Source organism: Ailuropoda melanoleuca, chromosome 4 (genome assembly GCF_002007445.2).
Source record: "Ailuropoda melanoleuca isolate Jingjing chromosome 4, ASM200744v2, whole genome shotgun sequence".
Classification (NCBI taxonomy): Eukaryota; Metazoa; Chordata; class Mammalia; order Carnivora; family Ursidae; genus Ailuropoda; species Ailuropoda melanoleuca.
In genome coordinates, this window is record NC_048221.1 from 2,583,264 (window position 1) to 2,600,042 (window position 16,779).

The 16,779-nt window shown below is 59.7% G+C and overlaps 1 protein-coding gene across 1 annotated transcript in view; it reads right to left on the bottom strand.

Annotated features, from left to right (window-relative positions):
• CACTIN (cactin, spliceosome C complex subunit) overlaps positions 1-12,441 on the bottom strand; it is a 14,219-nt gene extending 1,778 nt beyond the window's left edge. The window contains exons 1-8 of the mRNA XM_034657493.1: positions 12,230-12,441; positions 9,226-9,706; positions 6,175-6,270; positions 5,592-5,737; positions 4,551-4,713; positions 4,350-4,464; positions 844-1,036; positions 63-185 (exon numbers count right to left, since the gene is read on the bottom strand). Of these exons, the coding sequence (XP_034513384.1) occupies positions 63-185; positions 844-1,036; positions 4,350-4,464; positions 4,551-4,713; positions 5,592-5,737; positions 6,175-6,270; positions 9,226-9,706; positions 12,230-12,396 (1,484 nt within the window). The 5' untranslated portion in view covers positions 12,397-12,441. The remainder of the gene's footprint in view (positions 1-62; positions 186-843; positions 1,037-4,349; positions 4,465-4,550; positions 4,714-5,591; positions 5,738-6,174; positions 6,271-9,225; positions 9,707-12,229) is intronic.
• Positions 12,442-16,779: the final 4,338 nt, after the last annotated feature.

Genomic DNA, 16,779 nt, shown 5'->3' on the forward strand with positions numbered 1-16,779 from the left:
CCAGGGCCCCTGAGGAGGCTCTCGACTGAGGGGTGGGAGGCAGGGGATGGGAGGCGGCCTACCTGCGCCCAGGGGACGGGGGCTCCTGCTTGAGGATGGGGAACAGAGGCTCACTCTCCACGCCCTGCTCCTGCTTCAGCTTGTACAACTTCTGTCGCAGCACGTCCTGGTGCCGCTCTCGGAGCCTGGAACGCAGGCTGGTGGTCACCTGCCCACCCCCGCGGCCCTTGTCCTGACACCCTTCCGTGGCGAGGGTCCCAGAGCCCAGGATAGCAGCAAGGGGCCCCTGCCCAGGCCGTGTCCTCAGGCTCTGGGCTCTGGAGCACAGAGGCGGGGCGCCTGGGGCCCTACAGAGGTCTACGGCTGCAGGGGGTGGGGGGGTGCGCTGGGGGCCAGGCTTCAGCCACGAGAAAAATGGGATTCAGGTCCCAGACCCTGCTGCGAGCAGCACTCCACAGTTAGGAAGGACTCGTGTGCCCCAGAGCCACCAAGCTGGGCTGCACAGGACGCAGGCCGCCAGCAGGGGGGCATAAACCTAGAGACACTCCGTGCGGTCAGCAGCAGACAGGCGCTGTGTTTACACAGCGCGGCCAAACACGCTGAGAATTTGTACACAGAGGGTGTGGGGTGGGCGGAAGGCGGGCAGCCTCAGGGCCCCCGCCGTGATGCCTGCTGATCCTGGTGAGACAGAGGCCAGACGCTGCCGGAGGCCGGCCCCCCAGAGGCCCTGCCAGCTGCCCGGGACCCCGACTTCAGGGGGTGGAGGCTCCCTGAGGTCACGCAGGAGCCAGGCTGCGGTGGAGCCGGCTCCCGTGCCCCGCAGAGGCCGGGGGCAGTGCTGACCTGGCGCGCGCCATGTGGGCGCGGAGCTGCTGCAGGAGGCTTTCCCAGTAGCCCATGTCCAGGTTGGGGCCCCCGGCCCGGATCTTGCCTTCGATGCCCTGGAATATGACCTGCAGCTGGCTGTACGTCTTGCCCTTGAAGACCGACTGCACGTCGGAGCTGACCGAGGCATTGACGCCCTCTCGCCGCTCACCTGCAGGGGACAGGCTGCTCAGCACCGGGCCGGGGTCCTGACTCTCCCCTTTGCCCACACTGTCCCTCCGCCCGTCCTGGGGTCCTGACTCCTCCCGGCCTCCAGTTCACCCCTGCCTCTGGCTGGATGCTTCTAGCACACGGAGGGGGGGCACCAGGCCACGGACCCTAGTTGGGATGGTTCTGACTCCGTGGGCCAGGGGGAGCCGGGCAGGTGTCTTCCAGCCTCTCCCTGGTCTGACCCTCGGGCCAAGTCTGAGCGCCTCAGCCTGCCACCCCCACCCCCACCCGAAGAGTAAGGAGAGATCACCTGACAGCCAGACTCTCGGGAATTCAGATCCTACTCTGCCAGTCTCAGCTGTGTGATCTGGGGTAAGTGGTTTACCGTTTCTGGGCCTGGCTTTTCCCCCAGTAAGGAGACCTGCTCATTTCCCAGGCTCTGCAAAGTCCTGACGCCGCCCTGAGGCAAGCATGTGCCCCTGTCCTGCACCTGTCATGAGCTGGGGGCCCAGGTGCACATCCCTCCCCTGTAACCTGAGAGGCTCCTGAGGACGGGAATGGGGCCGCCTGACCCTACCTGCTCTGCACACCAGTTTCCTTGCCTCTCATCAAAGACACCAAGCCCCGCCACACGTGTTGCTCCCCCAGCAACGTGATCTTCCTCGTCCATTTTGCCTCCCAGATTGCTCCCCTTGGCCTGGAAGCCTGATTTGTGGCGTCCCCAAGGCAGGGACCTTGTGGGGCTTCGGAATGTGGCCTCCCTGGCACCGTGCTAGGCCCGCGGGGGCCCGGTGTGCAACTGCTGATGAATGCAGGGGTGCGTGAGCAGCACGTGCTCCCTGCTCAAGAGCTGGCCTCGGCAGCCCTCCCGCTGGGCACGGGGTCACAGCAGGTCAGACAGGGTCACGAAGAACCCAAGTCCCTCCAGCCAACCAGCGTGGGGCCCTGGAATCAGCCCCTAGAGACTCAGCCTCTCTGCCCGACAGCCGAGCATTCCCAGGCAGCCCTAGACTCAGGACAGGCACAAAAACATTACGGAACCAAAGCTGAACTCGGTGACAACTCGCACCCGCCTGTGGGGCCGCATCCCACGTTCATGCACACGGAACTCACAACCCACACAACCAGCACCCGCCGGCGCGGCCCCCACACGCGTCACGCTTTGCCACACACGGTCTGAAGAAAGTCAGGTCCCAGGTCCAGACCCCACAGGGCCCAGCTGGATCCCGGCGGGGCTGGAGCGGCTGCACTGTGCTGACTGGAGCCCTCTCTGGGACAGCGCTCAGGAGAGGGCAGCACCACGGGGAGGGCCCCCAGGGAATGTAGTGGGGCGCTCACCGCGGACGCCCACTCCTACCCTACAATCAGAACTTCCCAGTTACCAACAAGACGAACGTAAAAAAAAAAGCCCAACCGATTTGTTAAGACGACGGATGGTGCTTTGCAGGCCTCCCGGAACAATGGAGCCGAGACCTCTTGGGAATCATGCCAAAAGGAGACACGGAAAAGCAGGTCTGCCTCTGAGCACAGCTGGAGCCAGCTGGGACCCCTGCCCTAACAGGTGAGGAGGGAAAGCGGACAGCGGGGCCTCGGCCGTCACTGAGAGACAGGAAGCCCCTGCAGAAGAGGGCGACCAGCAAAGGGGCCGCGGCGGCGGCAAGAGGCCCAGCGACTCGGTGCAGGGAGCTGTGCAAAGGGGGACACACAGCGGGACGGCCCTCACTCTTCCCCAGCTGGCAGGTCGGGGTCTTGGGTGTCTGAAGGAGAACTGCCCTCGGAGTTCTAGCCTCAGCCCTGCTGCCACCAGCCAGCGGGGAGGCGAAACACATTTCCTGACGTGCATGACGTCCAAGAACTTCCTGCTTTTCGCCTGAAATTACTGGAGAATATGTCCCACCGAGATGAGGGCACAAAGCACCAGGAAGGGAGATGTGGGGTCATAGAAAGAGGGGCTCCAACACAGCAGAGAGAAGGGAAGCCCCGTGAGGCGGGTTTGTGAGGAGACAGAGGGCAAGGGGACAAGGAGAAAGAGGCCCGAGGGGACGCTCCGATGGGTCCGGCCACCTCGGCAGGGGAGCTGGAGGCCTGGGGAGGCCTGTGGTCGGTGGTGGCCATGAGTGCTACGACCCTCAGTCACACGGGCTAGCGCAGTCTCCAGGGCGTGACAACCATTTACTTGTTTCTTTTCACCTGACACTCCTGAAGGTGTCCTGTCATCCCCAGGGGACAGAAGGGACAACCAGGCTCCCAGGAGGTCGCCGAGCTGCTTCGTGGCCTGGATCCGCACTCAGGGCCACACCTGCCCCGGTCAGTGCCCTTCCAACCAGAGTTCTATACCCAGCCCACTGCCACCAAAGGAAATACCTCCTCACACGTCTCTGAGAGCAAAGAATTTCCTTTCCTTTCTCCTGAAGTTATTACAGGAGGTGCCCTGCCGAGAGGACGGGGATGCAGGGAAACAAATCACCACTTACAAAGAGGATGAAAGACATTCCTTTTTTTCCTAAGACAAGGAAACCAGCCCCCCACCCCATCTGACCAAGACAGGCTTGGGGGAGGGGAAAGCGCATCTCCTCGGCCACCACCACGCCTAAGAGACAGCGGAGCCTAGAACAGGCGCATGATGCCCACGGGAGCTGGGTGCTGTTTAAGGTGGCCTCGAGGGGTGGGAATGCAGTTGGTTATAAGCTTCTAGAATAGCAGTTCTCACCCAGGGTGATTCTGCCCCCATGGGACACCAGGTCATGTCCGGGGACACCTGCAATGGTCATGATTGGGGTGCTCCTGACACGGAGTGGGTGGGAGCCCAGTGTCCACAGTGCTCGGCATGAAGAACTCGATCCCCCAGAGATCATATGTATGCGTGACCCCCTCCAGGGAAAGAAAGTGAACGGAGAAAGAACATCAGGTTGAATAGACTCCAGGGGGTTCCCAGACAAGCGGAGTCGAGTCCCAAGTCCCACTCTCACTCAAACACGCCAAGCCTCTGGCAGAAACTTGAAACCCAAACAAGCAAGCCCCCCGCGGGCACTGCTCCCAGGGATGTGGAGTGTTTAAAGGAAGCCGGTGGGTGGGCTGCTGGGCTCTGAGCCCCCACTCATTCAGGGTCAGGAGCACCTGCTGCTGCCCCCTGGTGGCTCCCGGAGAAGCCTCCAGAGGGCCAAGGAGACCCCAGATGGGGAAACTGAGGTAGGCAGTGAGCCCGTTTCCCCGGGGAGCCACCCAGAACGAGGCAGGTCCCAGCAGACCCAGCCAGGTGCCCCCACGAGCACAGTGGGTGCTTTCTGGCTACCCTGGCTCCAGCCTGGGCTTACCTGGGCCCTTGCCTGAGGCCTCCAGCTTGCGGAGCTTGGCGATCTCGTCCTCCGTGATGGTGGTCATGTCCCGCCAGAAGTCCGCGTTCTTACCCTGCTCCAGCTCCATGTACACCTGGAGGAGGGAAGTGCAGGGAGCGAGCATGGCGAAGGGTGGCCCCGGGAGCCTGGGTGCGAGCAGGGTGGGGGGCCGGGCGGTACCTGGATGTCTTCCAGCAGGTCCTCCATGTCGGCTACGGTGAGGCCATTGAGGAAGGTGTACGGCTCGTGCATCTCCACGGCCAGGTCGTCGTCCTCGGCGCTGATGTATTTGGCCAGCAGGTCGATGGGCTTGGCCCGCCCGTCCCGGATGCGGATCTTGGAGCTGCCAGGGAGCAGGGAAGCCGCGTCAGAGCCCAGAATGCAGCCCCCACCCCTCCCAAAGACCCTGCCCTGGAGGAGTGACCCGTGTGGGAGCCAAGGGAAGAGCCTGGCCTGTGGCAGGTGGTGGTCAAGGAAGCCTTCCTGAAAGCGGGGGGAGCAGGCACAGGAGCGAGACGGGGAAGACGCAAGCCAGGACATAGGCAAGCGTGGCATCTGAAGACCCACGGGTGGCGACACAAGGGGGCAGAGAGGACCACCTCCTCCCCGTGGGCAGGCAGCTGGGGTGGAAGATCCAAAGGCCCAGTGCTGCAGCCAGGGACACGCGTCAGAGGCTGATGCTGGTCCGACCCAAGGGAGCCCTGTAACCAGGCAGGTCTGAGCCCCTGGGGGCTGGTGTGGCCAGCGACAGCAGGACAGAGAGGGGGCCAGAAGCGGGCTCCCGCACACACACGCCAGGCCTGGGGCTCAGACGCCTACTGTGTGGCCTCGGGCGCTCATGAGTCCTTGTCGGTGACCAGGCCTGACGAGCACACACTCCTAGGAGCTGGGGGGTGGAGGGATGACCGTACTAGCCCAGGGTCTAGCACCCTGCTCGCTCGTGTGGCAGCACGACTCGGAGCGAGGACCATTCAGATGTCTCCTTGGCACGCGACTCCTTGAGACAGGCTCAAGGAAAGAAGTGGACAGGAAGCGGTGCACGCAGTGGGGGTTGGCACCGGAAAGGCGCAGTGGGTGGCCCCCTGAAGGGCCAGGGGGACCAACCAGGGCAGAAGGCTCAGGCAGTGGAAAGGGCGCGTAGCAAGGCTCTGGGGCAGGCAGGGCTCCCGTGTTCGGGCCCAGAGGGAGGTGGCGGAGGCCTGCCGTCGGCCGCCCACGTACCGCAGCTTGGCCTGCTGCAGGTGGAAGTTGTCCTCCTGTTCCTCCCACGTCTTGAAGTGCTCCGCCTCCTTCTCCCGCTGCAGCATCTCCAGCTCCTGCTCCCGCATGGCCTTCTCCCGCTCCCGCTCCAGCCGCAACTGCTTCACCTGGGGAGGACGGGGGGTGGAGGCAGGCCAGAACAGCCAGATGGGGGTCTCGTGGGGCCTGCCCTGGACTCTTGTAGGCCATGGGGTACCCTGGGGTCAGGGAAGCCCGAGGCTTCAGACAGACCCTAGGGCAGAGGGGCGTTCTTTCTGCTGGAAACACAGCAGCCCGCAGCAGCCAGGACCATTCTGGTCACCCAAAAGGGAGTGTCTGAGAGTAAAGCCCAGAGGTCAACAGAACCGAGAGGGGAAGGAGACAGCTTGCTGGAGGCATGGCCCAAAACCCTGGATCCAGCTGTGCCTGAAGCCAGGCAGCCAGAATCCCCTGGACTTCCTGTGTAAGCCAATCAGCCCTCCCTTGACATAAGCCAGGGTGACCCTTCAGGCCCTCACAAGGGAAGGCCTCCTGACCCCACGCAGGCGGCTAAGGGCCACCCCACCTTCTGCAGCTCCAGCCGATTGTCCTCTTGGATTCTCTTGTTTCGCTCCTTCAGCTCCTTCTCCTCCAGGTGGCTGATCCCCTTCTTTTCCAGGGCCTGGAAGGGCCAAGCACACGCCCACTGAGCAGAGACGCCTCTCTCCCACCTTCCCAGGAACCACCTGCCAAGGGTCTTCCATGCACCCCTCTGCAAGATCCAGATCGAGAGCCACCAGGCTGAGCGCTGTCTCTGAAGATGAGACCGCGAGACCGAGAGAAGTGACCTGCCCACGGCCATACCTCTGACTTCCACTGAAGACGCTGCCCCTTTAGTGTTCCCAGACCCAGCGTGATGGAACTCGGTGCTCCGGAGCAGCCCCCAGCACGGGTGAGAAGCACGCTAACGTGCAGAGGGGAGGCAGCGCCCGCCACGGGGGCTCCCGACTGTCACTCGCGGGAGCACCTCATGTGGGACCCACTGCCCTGGTTTACACAGAAGCCTCGCTGGCCCAGCTCTGTGGGGTTTAAGCCCTCAGCAGGTCAGAGGCAGGCCAGGGATGGAAGGAGAGACAGACTCAGACAGCCCACTTGCCTGGGGTCACTGTGAGGGGAATGGCCCCATGCTCACAGACCCCGGGCACCACGCAACACGGTGACTGGTTCTTCCTGTGTCCTCGCCTGATGGAAGGCGCTTGGGGTACGGGGCTGGAGACCCCGCAAGCTCTCCAATATCCCTGCACAATTACTGCCTGAGCTGGGCGCTAAGCCTGCACTTTCGATGAGCACTCCCCGCCCCCCCCCCCGCCCCTGCTCCGAGGGCTGTGCAATGGTTCCCCCGGTGCCTGGGAAAATGTGTCTCCAGCAGGACACAGGGCTACCCGGCTTGGGTCCACCCCTGGATGCCCGGGCCGCTCCTTGGCCTCCCCAGCCTCAGCCTGGCCTGCCGCCGCACGTACTGACAGTGACCGTACTTGTCACCTACAGCCACACAGAACAGCAACTAAGGGCACGGAGGAAGAGCCGGGCAGCCCTGGTTCCAACCACAGCTCTGCTGTTCATGAGCGGGGAGACCTTGGGCGAGCAACTCAGTGGCCCGATGCTGACAAGGCCGCATTAGGGAGAGTCGGCGCGCGGAGAGCACTCTGCACGAGGCCGGCAGGGAGCGTGCGTTAGCGTTCCACATCGTGACTGCCCATGCTGCCAGCCAGTGGCCCTGGGACAAGGGGACAGATGTCAGACGTGTGATGCTGCCCAAACTGTGGGCTTGTCTTGAGAGGCCTCAGAGGCTGAGCTGGAGTCGAGCCCCCACGTGCTTATCACCGGAGGGGCTGATGAAGCCCTCCCGTGGGGCGAATTCCCCAAAGCCACCATGGGCTCCAAGAAAGACTTGGGGAAATGCCTGAGCACACGTGTGTACAAACCACCCCGAACTTGTTCATTTGACACTTAACTGAGTGCCAACCGTGCGCCAGGCTCCGGGGGCAGAGTCTGCTCTTGTTGAGCTCAGTCTGGTGGGAATCACACATTATGAACCAGAGCCTGTGTTTAGATGTCCGCTTTGCAACGAGACCTTTCTGGACTTGCTTGTTTTTTATTTTTTATTTTTAAAGACTTTATTTATTTATTTATTTGACAGAGACAGAGACAGCCAGCGAGAGAGGGAACACAGCAGGGGAGTGGGAGAGGAAGAAGCAAGCTCATAGCGGAGGAGCCTGATGTGGGGCTCGGTCCCATAATGCCAGGATAACGACCTGAGCCGAAGGCAGACGCTTAACCACTGTGCCACCCAGGCGCCCCGGACTTGCTTATTTTAAACCACAGCCATGGCACCCCAACGCCTGCCTGCCTTCTCTCCTCCGTGCACCTGGCTAGTCTACTTATTCCCACCCGCCCCCCGCCTCCCAGAAGCTGCTGGCTCCACAGGGGTCTGCCTCTCCAGCTCACTGGCGCACGCCCGGCCCGCACGGCCCCTGGCCCCGGAAGGTACATGGGACAGGTGAGTCAGTGAAGTGCTAGAAAGGGAGACGCAGCGCCAGGACCTACGGGACCACGGGGGGCCAACAAGGCTCTCAGGAGAGGGACCAGGTCAGCTGAGATCTGAAGGAACAAGAAAGCAGCAGCCGTGGAGAAGTGGGGCGTGTTCCAGGTGGAGGAACAGTGAGTACCAAGGCCCCAAAGTGGCATGGGCCAGTGTGCTCCAGACAAAGGTCTGGAGTACACGTGGTGAGTGGCCGATGCCATGGCATCGACTATGCCCGCCTCTCACCAGCCCAGGCCATCTGCCTCCCCGTCACGGACGCATGTTATGTTATGGTTAAATCACGTCCTCTGAAAAGATACATCACCTTCCCAACCCCAGAACCCAGGAAGGGGATCTTACATGGAAACAGGGTCTCTGCAGATGTAATGAGTTAAGATGAGGTCATATGGGTTGAGGCTGGGCTCTAAACCAATGACGGGTGTCCTTACAAGAAGGCAGAAAGGGGGACACACAGGCAAGATGGCCATGTGATGATGATGACAGGGGCGGAGGTTGGGGTGAAGCAGCCACGAGCCAAGGGTCTCCAGCAGCCACCAGAAGCTGCAGGAGGCAGGCGGGAGCTCTCCTCTAGAGCCTCCGGAGGGAACGGGACTCTGCCAACATCTGACCTCCAAAACTGCGCAAGAAAATCTGTGGGTCTAAGTCCTGTGCGCAAGGCCCCCACTGGCGAGTAAGGGACCCGTTTGTGAGATGTCAGCAACGAGACAACTGAGCACCTGTAACTGGAATCCTGTCTTGGGAGTGTGAGGCAGAGAACCTACTTTCCAGTCGTGTTTTGAGTGGAGTGCCTGAAATTCTACACGCCAGGAAAGCTCACGCAGTAAAAGCCACCAGGCACCAGGGTGTGTGCATGTGCGCACGTGTAAAATCAACTGTGAGCGGCAAAGCAGCACCTGGGAACGCGTGCTGTGAGGGCTAAATCCCGTCCCTTGAAGCAGAAATCGTAAAAGGTACATAAAGCAAAACCACGAGAAAGGCAGGAAGAATCTGCCAAGGATACGCGCCACACGCCGAGGCCGGACGCAGGCTCACCTTGTTCCAGATGAAGGTGCCCAAGAGGTTGTTGTCGCCGAACGGGTTGTCGGTGTTGGTGTAGCCCATGTACTCCTCCCCCCAGCCCATCTTCTCCCGCTTCTTCCGCTCCTTGGCCTCCTTCTTGGCCAGCCGCCGCGCCCGCTTCTCTTCGGGGGTCTCGAAGGCCTTCATCAGCTCCTCCTGCTGCTTCCGCTCCTCCCGCAGCCGCAGCCGCTCCTGCAAGCTCTGCTGTTGGCTCAGGGCTGCCGCTGCCTCCCGGGGGCTCTGGGAGCGGTCTGGGGAGGCCGAGCTGGATGCCGAGGAGCCCGGAGACCAAGAGCGTGTCCGCCGCCGGTGGGCCCACCGGCCCCGCTGCTGTTCCTGCCGCTCCTCATCCGAGTCGGACTGAGAGGACCGGTCCTGTGAGCGCCACCGTGGTGGCAGGGGGCTTGGGCTCTGCCTCCTTCGCCGCTGCCACCTTTCTTCCTCCGAATCCGACCTGTGGAGGGAATCACAAAGGTCTGCTTACTGCCTGCCGGTCAGTCGTTTGTGTGACAGATGTTTCCTGAGCAGCTGCTGTGCCAGGAGCTGTTCTAAGTTCTGGGGACACGGCAGTGACCAGCAGTGATACCCACGGTCCCTGCCTTTGGGAGGCTCACATCACAATAAACAAATCTATCACAATAATTATTATCGCAAATAGACATGCAGCATGCCACTAGATAGTGCTAGAAGTCACAAAAAAAGAGTGACTTAGCATGAGGAAATGGAGATCTGGGGCAACTCCGGAGGAAATGGGGGAGCATGCTACAGGGAGGGAGTGGTCCATGAAGAGGGGCATAGCCAGAGCAAAGGCCCCGGGGCAGGAATTTACTTGGCATGCTCCAGAAGCAGCAGGAGGCCCATGTGGCTAGAAAAGTGGGAACAAGGGGGGGTGAGGGAGGGAGAGCAGGGAAGCTGCCTGGGACCTGGTGGTGCAGAAGCTGTAAGTGTAGAAACCAGAGGACCTGATCTGCCCAAGGTGACAAGAGGGAGCTTATAGGAGAAGGTGAAGGTGGTGTTTAAACTGGTCCCACAGGACGGGCAAGAGTGAACTGGAGTAAGATTGACAGGACTGAAAAGTCAGGCAAAAACACTGTGAACAGGGAACGGAATGCACGAGCTATAGGGATAGATTCTTTAATGGTCACGGGCCTTTGAAGGCGCAGAGGAACAACCAAGTCTCTTTATTTTGTTAAATGCTCCACCTGTTAAGCTCACGTCAAGAAGTCTACACCACGGAAACCAATTATTTTGGAGTCTCTGTATGCAAACTACACATTTGATCAAATTTTCGTTAACATTGCCAACTCGAATTACGTACCCAGGATGGCTGATTCTTGTAATTCAAATACTAGGAAACAAGAGATATAAAAGATGCACAAATGACAACAAGACTTACTACTGTACGTGAACCCATGCGGAAAACAGCAACACCCGGGACTCACACCAGCGCCAGCAAACTTTCTCTGTAAAGAGCCAGGCGGTCGAGGACACAAGTCTGCCGCTCCGCTGTTGCAGAGCAAAAGTAGCTCGGACACACAGGAACAAATGGGCATGGCTGGGTCCCAATAAGCTTTTACTTCCGCACACCAAAACTTGAATGCACTCGAGTACCTCATAAAATTTTCACATGTCATGAAATTCTATTCCTCTTCTGACCTTTCCCCTCACCATTTAAAAATGTGAAAACCAGGAGCACCTGGATGGCTCAGTCAGTTAAGCATCTGCCCTCAGCTCAGGTCATGATCTCAGGGTCCTGGGATCGAGTCCCGCATCAGGCTCCCTTCTCAGCGGGAAGCCTGCTTCTCCCTCTGCCCCTCCCCGCGGCTCATGCATGCGCCCCCAAGTGCTCTCTCTCATAAATGAATGAAATCTTTAAAAAAATCCATGTAAAAACCATTCTCGGTTCACAGGCTGCAGGCTGCCAAGCCCTGGTTTAAACGATGTCTGCGTTATTTCCGTTCTGCTTCTCATAACTTCTTGGAAGTCCTGAGTTGCAATAATCTTATGAGACTCAAAAAGAAAAACCACTTTCTCAAACGTAGAGGGTGATCAGCCACGTCCGACTACAGCCCCTGTGGCCACAGTGTGAACAAGCCGACAGAATGGGAGACAAGGCATGCTGGGAGAGGCCCCAGGGAGGTCGTGAGTACACAGAGGAGCAAACTTGGACCACAGTGGGGCAGGGACTGGCCTGAGGGTCACATCCAGTTAGAGGCTGAGTCAGCATGGGACCTAGGTCTGGAATTCAGTCCCTGGTACCATCTGGTCCCTTTGTGCTGGAGCAGGCTCAAGCCAAGCTTGGAGAGGTGTCCCATTTCCAAAAGGACACGACTGCGGGCCGTGGGGAGGCTGAGACCCAGGTCCTGGGAGTCATCCCAGGCCTGCCACCTGTCGCCAAGAGTTCTTTCGTCTGACACCCACTTCCAACTGCAAGTGCTGTCACCCCTACTTAGGAAATACCTCTCAAATCTGCCCATTTCCCCACTGTGCCTCCCACTGCCTCCCTCTCCGAAAGCCACCACCATCTGTTGCCTAGACAACCGTACCATCCTCCTCCTCCCTGTTGTCACTCCCGCCAACCTCCTCAGTCCCTTTCCCACATGAAAACCGGAAGAAGTTCCACAAAGTAAGCCAGACCACATCAATCAAAAATCTTTCCATGGCTTCCTACTTCCCTCCGAATAGCGGCCAAACCCTTCACCACGGTACACAAAACTGAATGATCCGGTCTCCTCTTACCGCCCCGACCTCCTCTCCCACTTCCCCTCCGCCCCGCCTCGCTCACGGCGCTCCTTTACTGTTCCTCCAACCAGCAGGTGCCCTGCCTAGAGAGCCTCTCGCTTTCCTTTCGCTGCCTAACTGCGACTCGCACTTGGACGTCCCTTTCTCCAGGAACCCCCCTCTGACTAATTCGAGGATCTCTGGCTCCCCGAGGGCGGGAGCCGGATCCCCCACGCCGTTCACGCAAAGACCCCACCTGCGCTCTCGGCTCTGCCTCCTCCGCCTGCGCCGTACTTCGTCGTCCCGGCGCCGGCGGTTTCGCCGCCCATGGCTCCCGCTCCGACTCCGGCTCCGACTCCCGCTCCGTTGCCTGCGGCCCCTGCGACCAGCCGACCGGGAGCGCGAGCGTGTATCCCGACCCATCAGCTGAGACCGTGGCGGCAGCGCTGACACAAATATCCGGGGCCTGCGCCGGGGGCCTTCCTCCCCAGCGGCGCGTGCCGGGCTGCCCCATCCGCGCCTGAGCCTGGAGAAGGAAACCGTCCCGCTGCCCCATCCCGCAGGAACTCCGACGGCCCATAACCTCTCCACTGTCCTCAAATGTGGCCCGTGTGACGGACTCCGGCCAGGCTTTCGTCTCCAGGGTTGCGGGCTCGCCCTTTAGGCAATGCTAGGGGCAGCTCCATGTGGGTCCTCGTGCCTTCGGGAAGGGGGAAGCTAAGGACTGTGGGCGGAGCAAGAGCGAACCAGGAACAGCGAGCGGGGCGGAGCCTGGGCAGGCGGGACCCAGAAGAAGAGGGTCCTAAGGGAAGTGGAGCCGGCGTGGGCGAGGCCCAGAAGGCGGGATCAGGAGGAGGCGGGGCTTCGGGGCGGGGCTAAAGGGAGGTGAGCGGGCGAGGTCTCTGGGCCGGTGTGGGCGACAATGCTGAGAGATCGCAGGTTCGAGTCCAGGCCACTCAAAAAGGCGACGGACGGAAGCCAGGTCGGAGACTGAAAAGCCTTGAGGCTGGGCCAACCTTTCAGGGTCACCACCATGCTGCATCGTCCGCAAAGATGGGGAAACTGAGACTCAGGGATGGAAAGTCACTTTACAGTCCCCCCCCAGCCCCAATGAGGAGCTGGGATCTGAACTGGGGTGCAGCTTTGTTCTGTGGGTGCTGGGGAGTCATGGGAGGGTTTTGAGCAGGGAGAGAGGGGCGGGGTGGGCTGGTTGTTAGGTGGAGTCCCTGCTGGGCTTCTGGCCAGGAAGGACTACAGCAGGTAGGGCTGGAGGACCCTGAAGTCCCTGCTCCAAGCTCCCCCAGCCCACCCCAGAGGATGGTACTTCATGTTCTAATTTAAGCTCTTCAAATGTTTATCTTAACATACAACCCCATGACCTCATCCTGAATGCTAGCTTTGCACGCTCTGCTTGGTGCCAAGGCACAGGGTGGGGCTGGTGGCATGGAGGAATTTCCAAAGACCATCTCCTGCCACCCTGATAACAAGCCAGCTCGTCAGGGGATGTGGATAAAACGTGAGGGAGGCTGGCCCTGTGATTTTCAACATGCAGACGTATCTCTGAGAGTATGTGCATACCCTTCTTTGGACGTGATGGTAAGCACATTCCAGATCATCTCATCTGCACGTCTGGTTTATAAAGGAGTTGAGCTGTTCTGCATCATCATGAAACTGGGTTTCCAAGTGCCTGCTTACGGGCGGGATCTTACTTTCAAAGCAGCGTTTCTCCAGTTGTGAATCCTGGAGAAATATTTTCCCCTTAAAAGGGGTCCATGCATTACTCAATTTGAGCAACTCTGGCAGAACCAATACAAACTTTGGGGAGTGTTTGTTCTTTTCAGCTGGGTTGCACTGATGTCAGAAACTGTTTAAGGTTTTCTGAACTAAACTGGACCCTGAAGGAGCCACGGCTATTAAGCTACATTGGCTCCTGTTGTTATTTTAAATCTGACCAAGGTTTCTTTCTGCCCTCGTTCAAAGTCGGTCCTTAAATTCCCAAGCAGACCACCAGAACGCACCGAGGCAAAGAGAAAGAGGGCTGATGCTTATTACCCGATTTTATTAGAGAGAACTCTTCAACGTAAAAAGAAGGACGGGCGGCAGGGAGGGGCAAGGGGGCCTGAGGCTGCATATGTTATTCAGGGCCAGCAGGGCTGCACAGTTACAGAGGTGCCCATGGCTCTGGGTTTGAGAGAGACGGCATTCTGTGCCCGATGAGGCCGCGCTCTGGATTGTCACACACCAGACCACGGGGGCTGAGCACATGGAACCCCCGGAGAGAATTAAGACACACAAGGTTTGCAGTTTCATTGTTTTGAAATCAGTTCGACCATAAAAACGACATGGGGGTGGGGGTGGGGACAGGCAACGCAACTGAGCCACCAGAGAAAAGGTGGTGGAGGGCACTGGCCCGGGGTGCGGACGGAGGGGCTGCAGCGACAGTACCATGGCAAGGGACCCCACCGGAAGGGGAGTATTGCACTGAGCCAAGTGGTGGAAGGAGGGGTGAGGGGAGGTGGAGGACGGAGGCTGGCAGGGGCTCTCAGGAAGCTGCACCTTGTCAGTCTCGGGAAACGTCTTTCGTTTTCACAGCTCAGCCATCCAGACAGCGCCCAGGCTCTCGGCTCCTAGCGGCAGGAGCCATCAGCAATGAGCCACAAGGGAGACAGGGTGTCGCCATGAAGGAATTTAGATTTCTATGCTGGGGGTGGGCGACAGCTGGGTGGGTCCAGAGCCTTCCTCTGGGAGGGCGGGGGGAAGCCTGGGTAAGGCCATGAATTTGCTACACATTATAAATAAAGTCTTGCCTTCCTCCCCCTGGGCCCCCAAATAATAAGCAAACAGCTCCCAGCAGCACGGTCTGCAGACCACGTGAGCATCCACGGGACAGTTCTCTGAAAAGGGACCAAGAACACAACTAACACAAAACAGGTCTCCAAAGGGGTCTCAGCGACCTAACACAAAGATAGAAACGTCATGAATTCCAGAAGGCTTGCAATTTCTCTCACGAGTCAGCATTCAGGTGATGCCTTTGTTCCATGATTCACTCAGGAAAGCCCGAGGGGACCAGCGGAGCGCCCCTCCTTGCTCCTAAAGCTCCACGTGGTGGAGGGTGCCCTGGACATGGGGCACACTGCTCCAGGCCTGTCCGCGCTGCTCTGGTCATCCCCCACAGAATTCACAATGTGCCTCAACAGCCGGCCTTTGGGGGCCTGGCCGGGGACTCCAATGCCAGCTTTTGGGTGACACATCGTCCCTGTTAGTCATCAAGGCCTGAGATGCCCCTGCAGATGTCTGCCTGCTCAGCTCCGCCTCCTCGGCAAGAAGGGGTCGGGATGGCCTGGTGACTGCGCAGGCGGCCAGGGCACCTGCAGACAGACGCCCATCTGAAATCCAGGTGAGGACGCCTCCTGCCGTCCGGACAAAACCCCCTTGGGCACGAGGGAGACAACGTCACTCTGCTTCTGATCTGGGACGCCCACAGGCTTGTTCTGATGGATCCTCACAGGGCTGCTTTCCCCGGGCTGCATGTCGGTGCATCCCTGGCTGCCCTGGACAGACAGCAGCCTGTCCGACAGGCTCCCTCCAGGCACACGAAGCGAGCCATTCGAGGGGAGATGAGAGCAGGGGAGGGATCCAGACGAGAGACTTGAAAATCAAACTCCCGGAGCAGTGGGTTCTTCACCAGGAGGCAGGGGCTGGGAGAAATTCCAGAAAGCGTAGCTTCTGCTCCAAGCCAGCTCCCAGCTCCTCCCAAGCAAGCAAGCCAGTGGGGGGCAGAGCGGGCAGGGGGAAACCATCCCCGCTGTGCCACCTCTCTAGAGGTGGGGGGGCATTCTGGGGGGGCAGGACAGACCCCGCCACGCCGTCGGCTCCCATAGCCCCTCTGGACCAGCGGGGTCTCTGAGCCCAGGGGGGACTGCCCCTGCTGAAGATGACAAATCAAAAAAATGTTTTTTGTTTTTCACAAAGAATTTCGTCTCCTACCCTTTAATTTGCTTATGCGTCACCAACTTAAAAAAAAAAAAAAAAAAGAGCCCATCCCAGTCCTGGAGGGGGATCTCTTACTGGACACCAGAGCAGCTTGACCACGGGGGTGGGGGGGCTGCTCCAGGACCTGCTCTCTGGAAATCCCACAGCCTGCAGACCCAGCGTGTCCCCCTTGGCTTTGGCCCTGTCTTTGAGATACTGAGAGGGCCGCGTGGGGAAGAGAGGTCCATAGTCCCGAGGTCCATCGAAAAGGTGGCCCGCTGGCCATTCCTGCTCCCGAGCCACCCGGCAGGTGAGGTGATGGGAAGCAGATGCGGAGAGATTATGGGCATCGGCGGGATGGAGAGCTGCCCCCAGACTACTGGTCGGCCACCTCCAAGGACGGATGTCCAGTGCCTGGCGCGGAAGCCTGAGCCCAGAGTGCCTGAGGGCGCAGGGCCCTTCCCTCCTCCGCACCCCGTCACCCCGTCCAGGTGGAGAGAGACAGAACCTCAGCGTGTGGATTTCAGCCGGGGCGGCCAGGCCACGGGGGCGCAGGTCCCCGGAGCCAACAGGCCTTGTCCCTCAGGGAGACACATGCAAGCACAGCAAAGAACCACGAGTGCAGTGCGGTGGACTTTCTTCGTTTTTCCGACACGTCCTTTTTTTTCTTTTTTAAAAATCTTTTTCTAAAAAAGCACACCTGTGCTGCCGTCTTTGTGCAAAGAGTAAGGACCCAAAATAAATACATGATCGGACACTCAGGGAGGTTCACAGTCTCACAGGCATAGGTAGTTGACGGGATCGGCGGCGGCCGGCGGTGGAGCCAGCCACTGT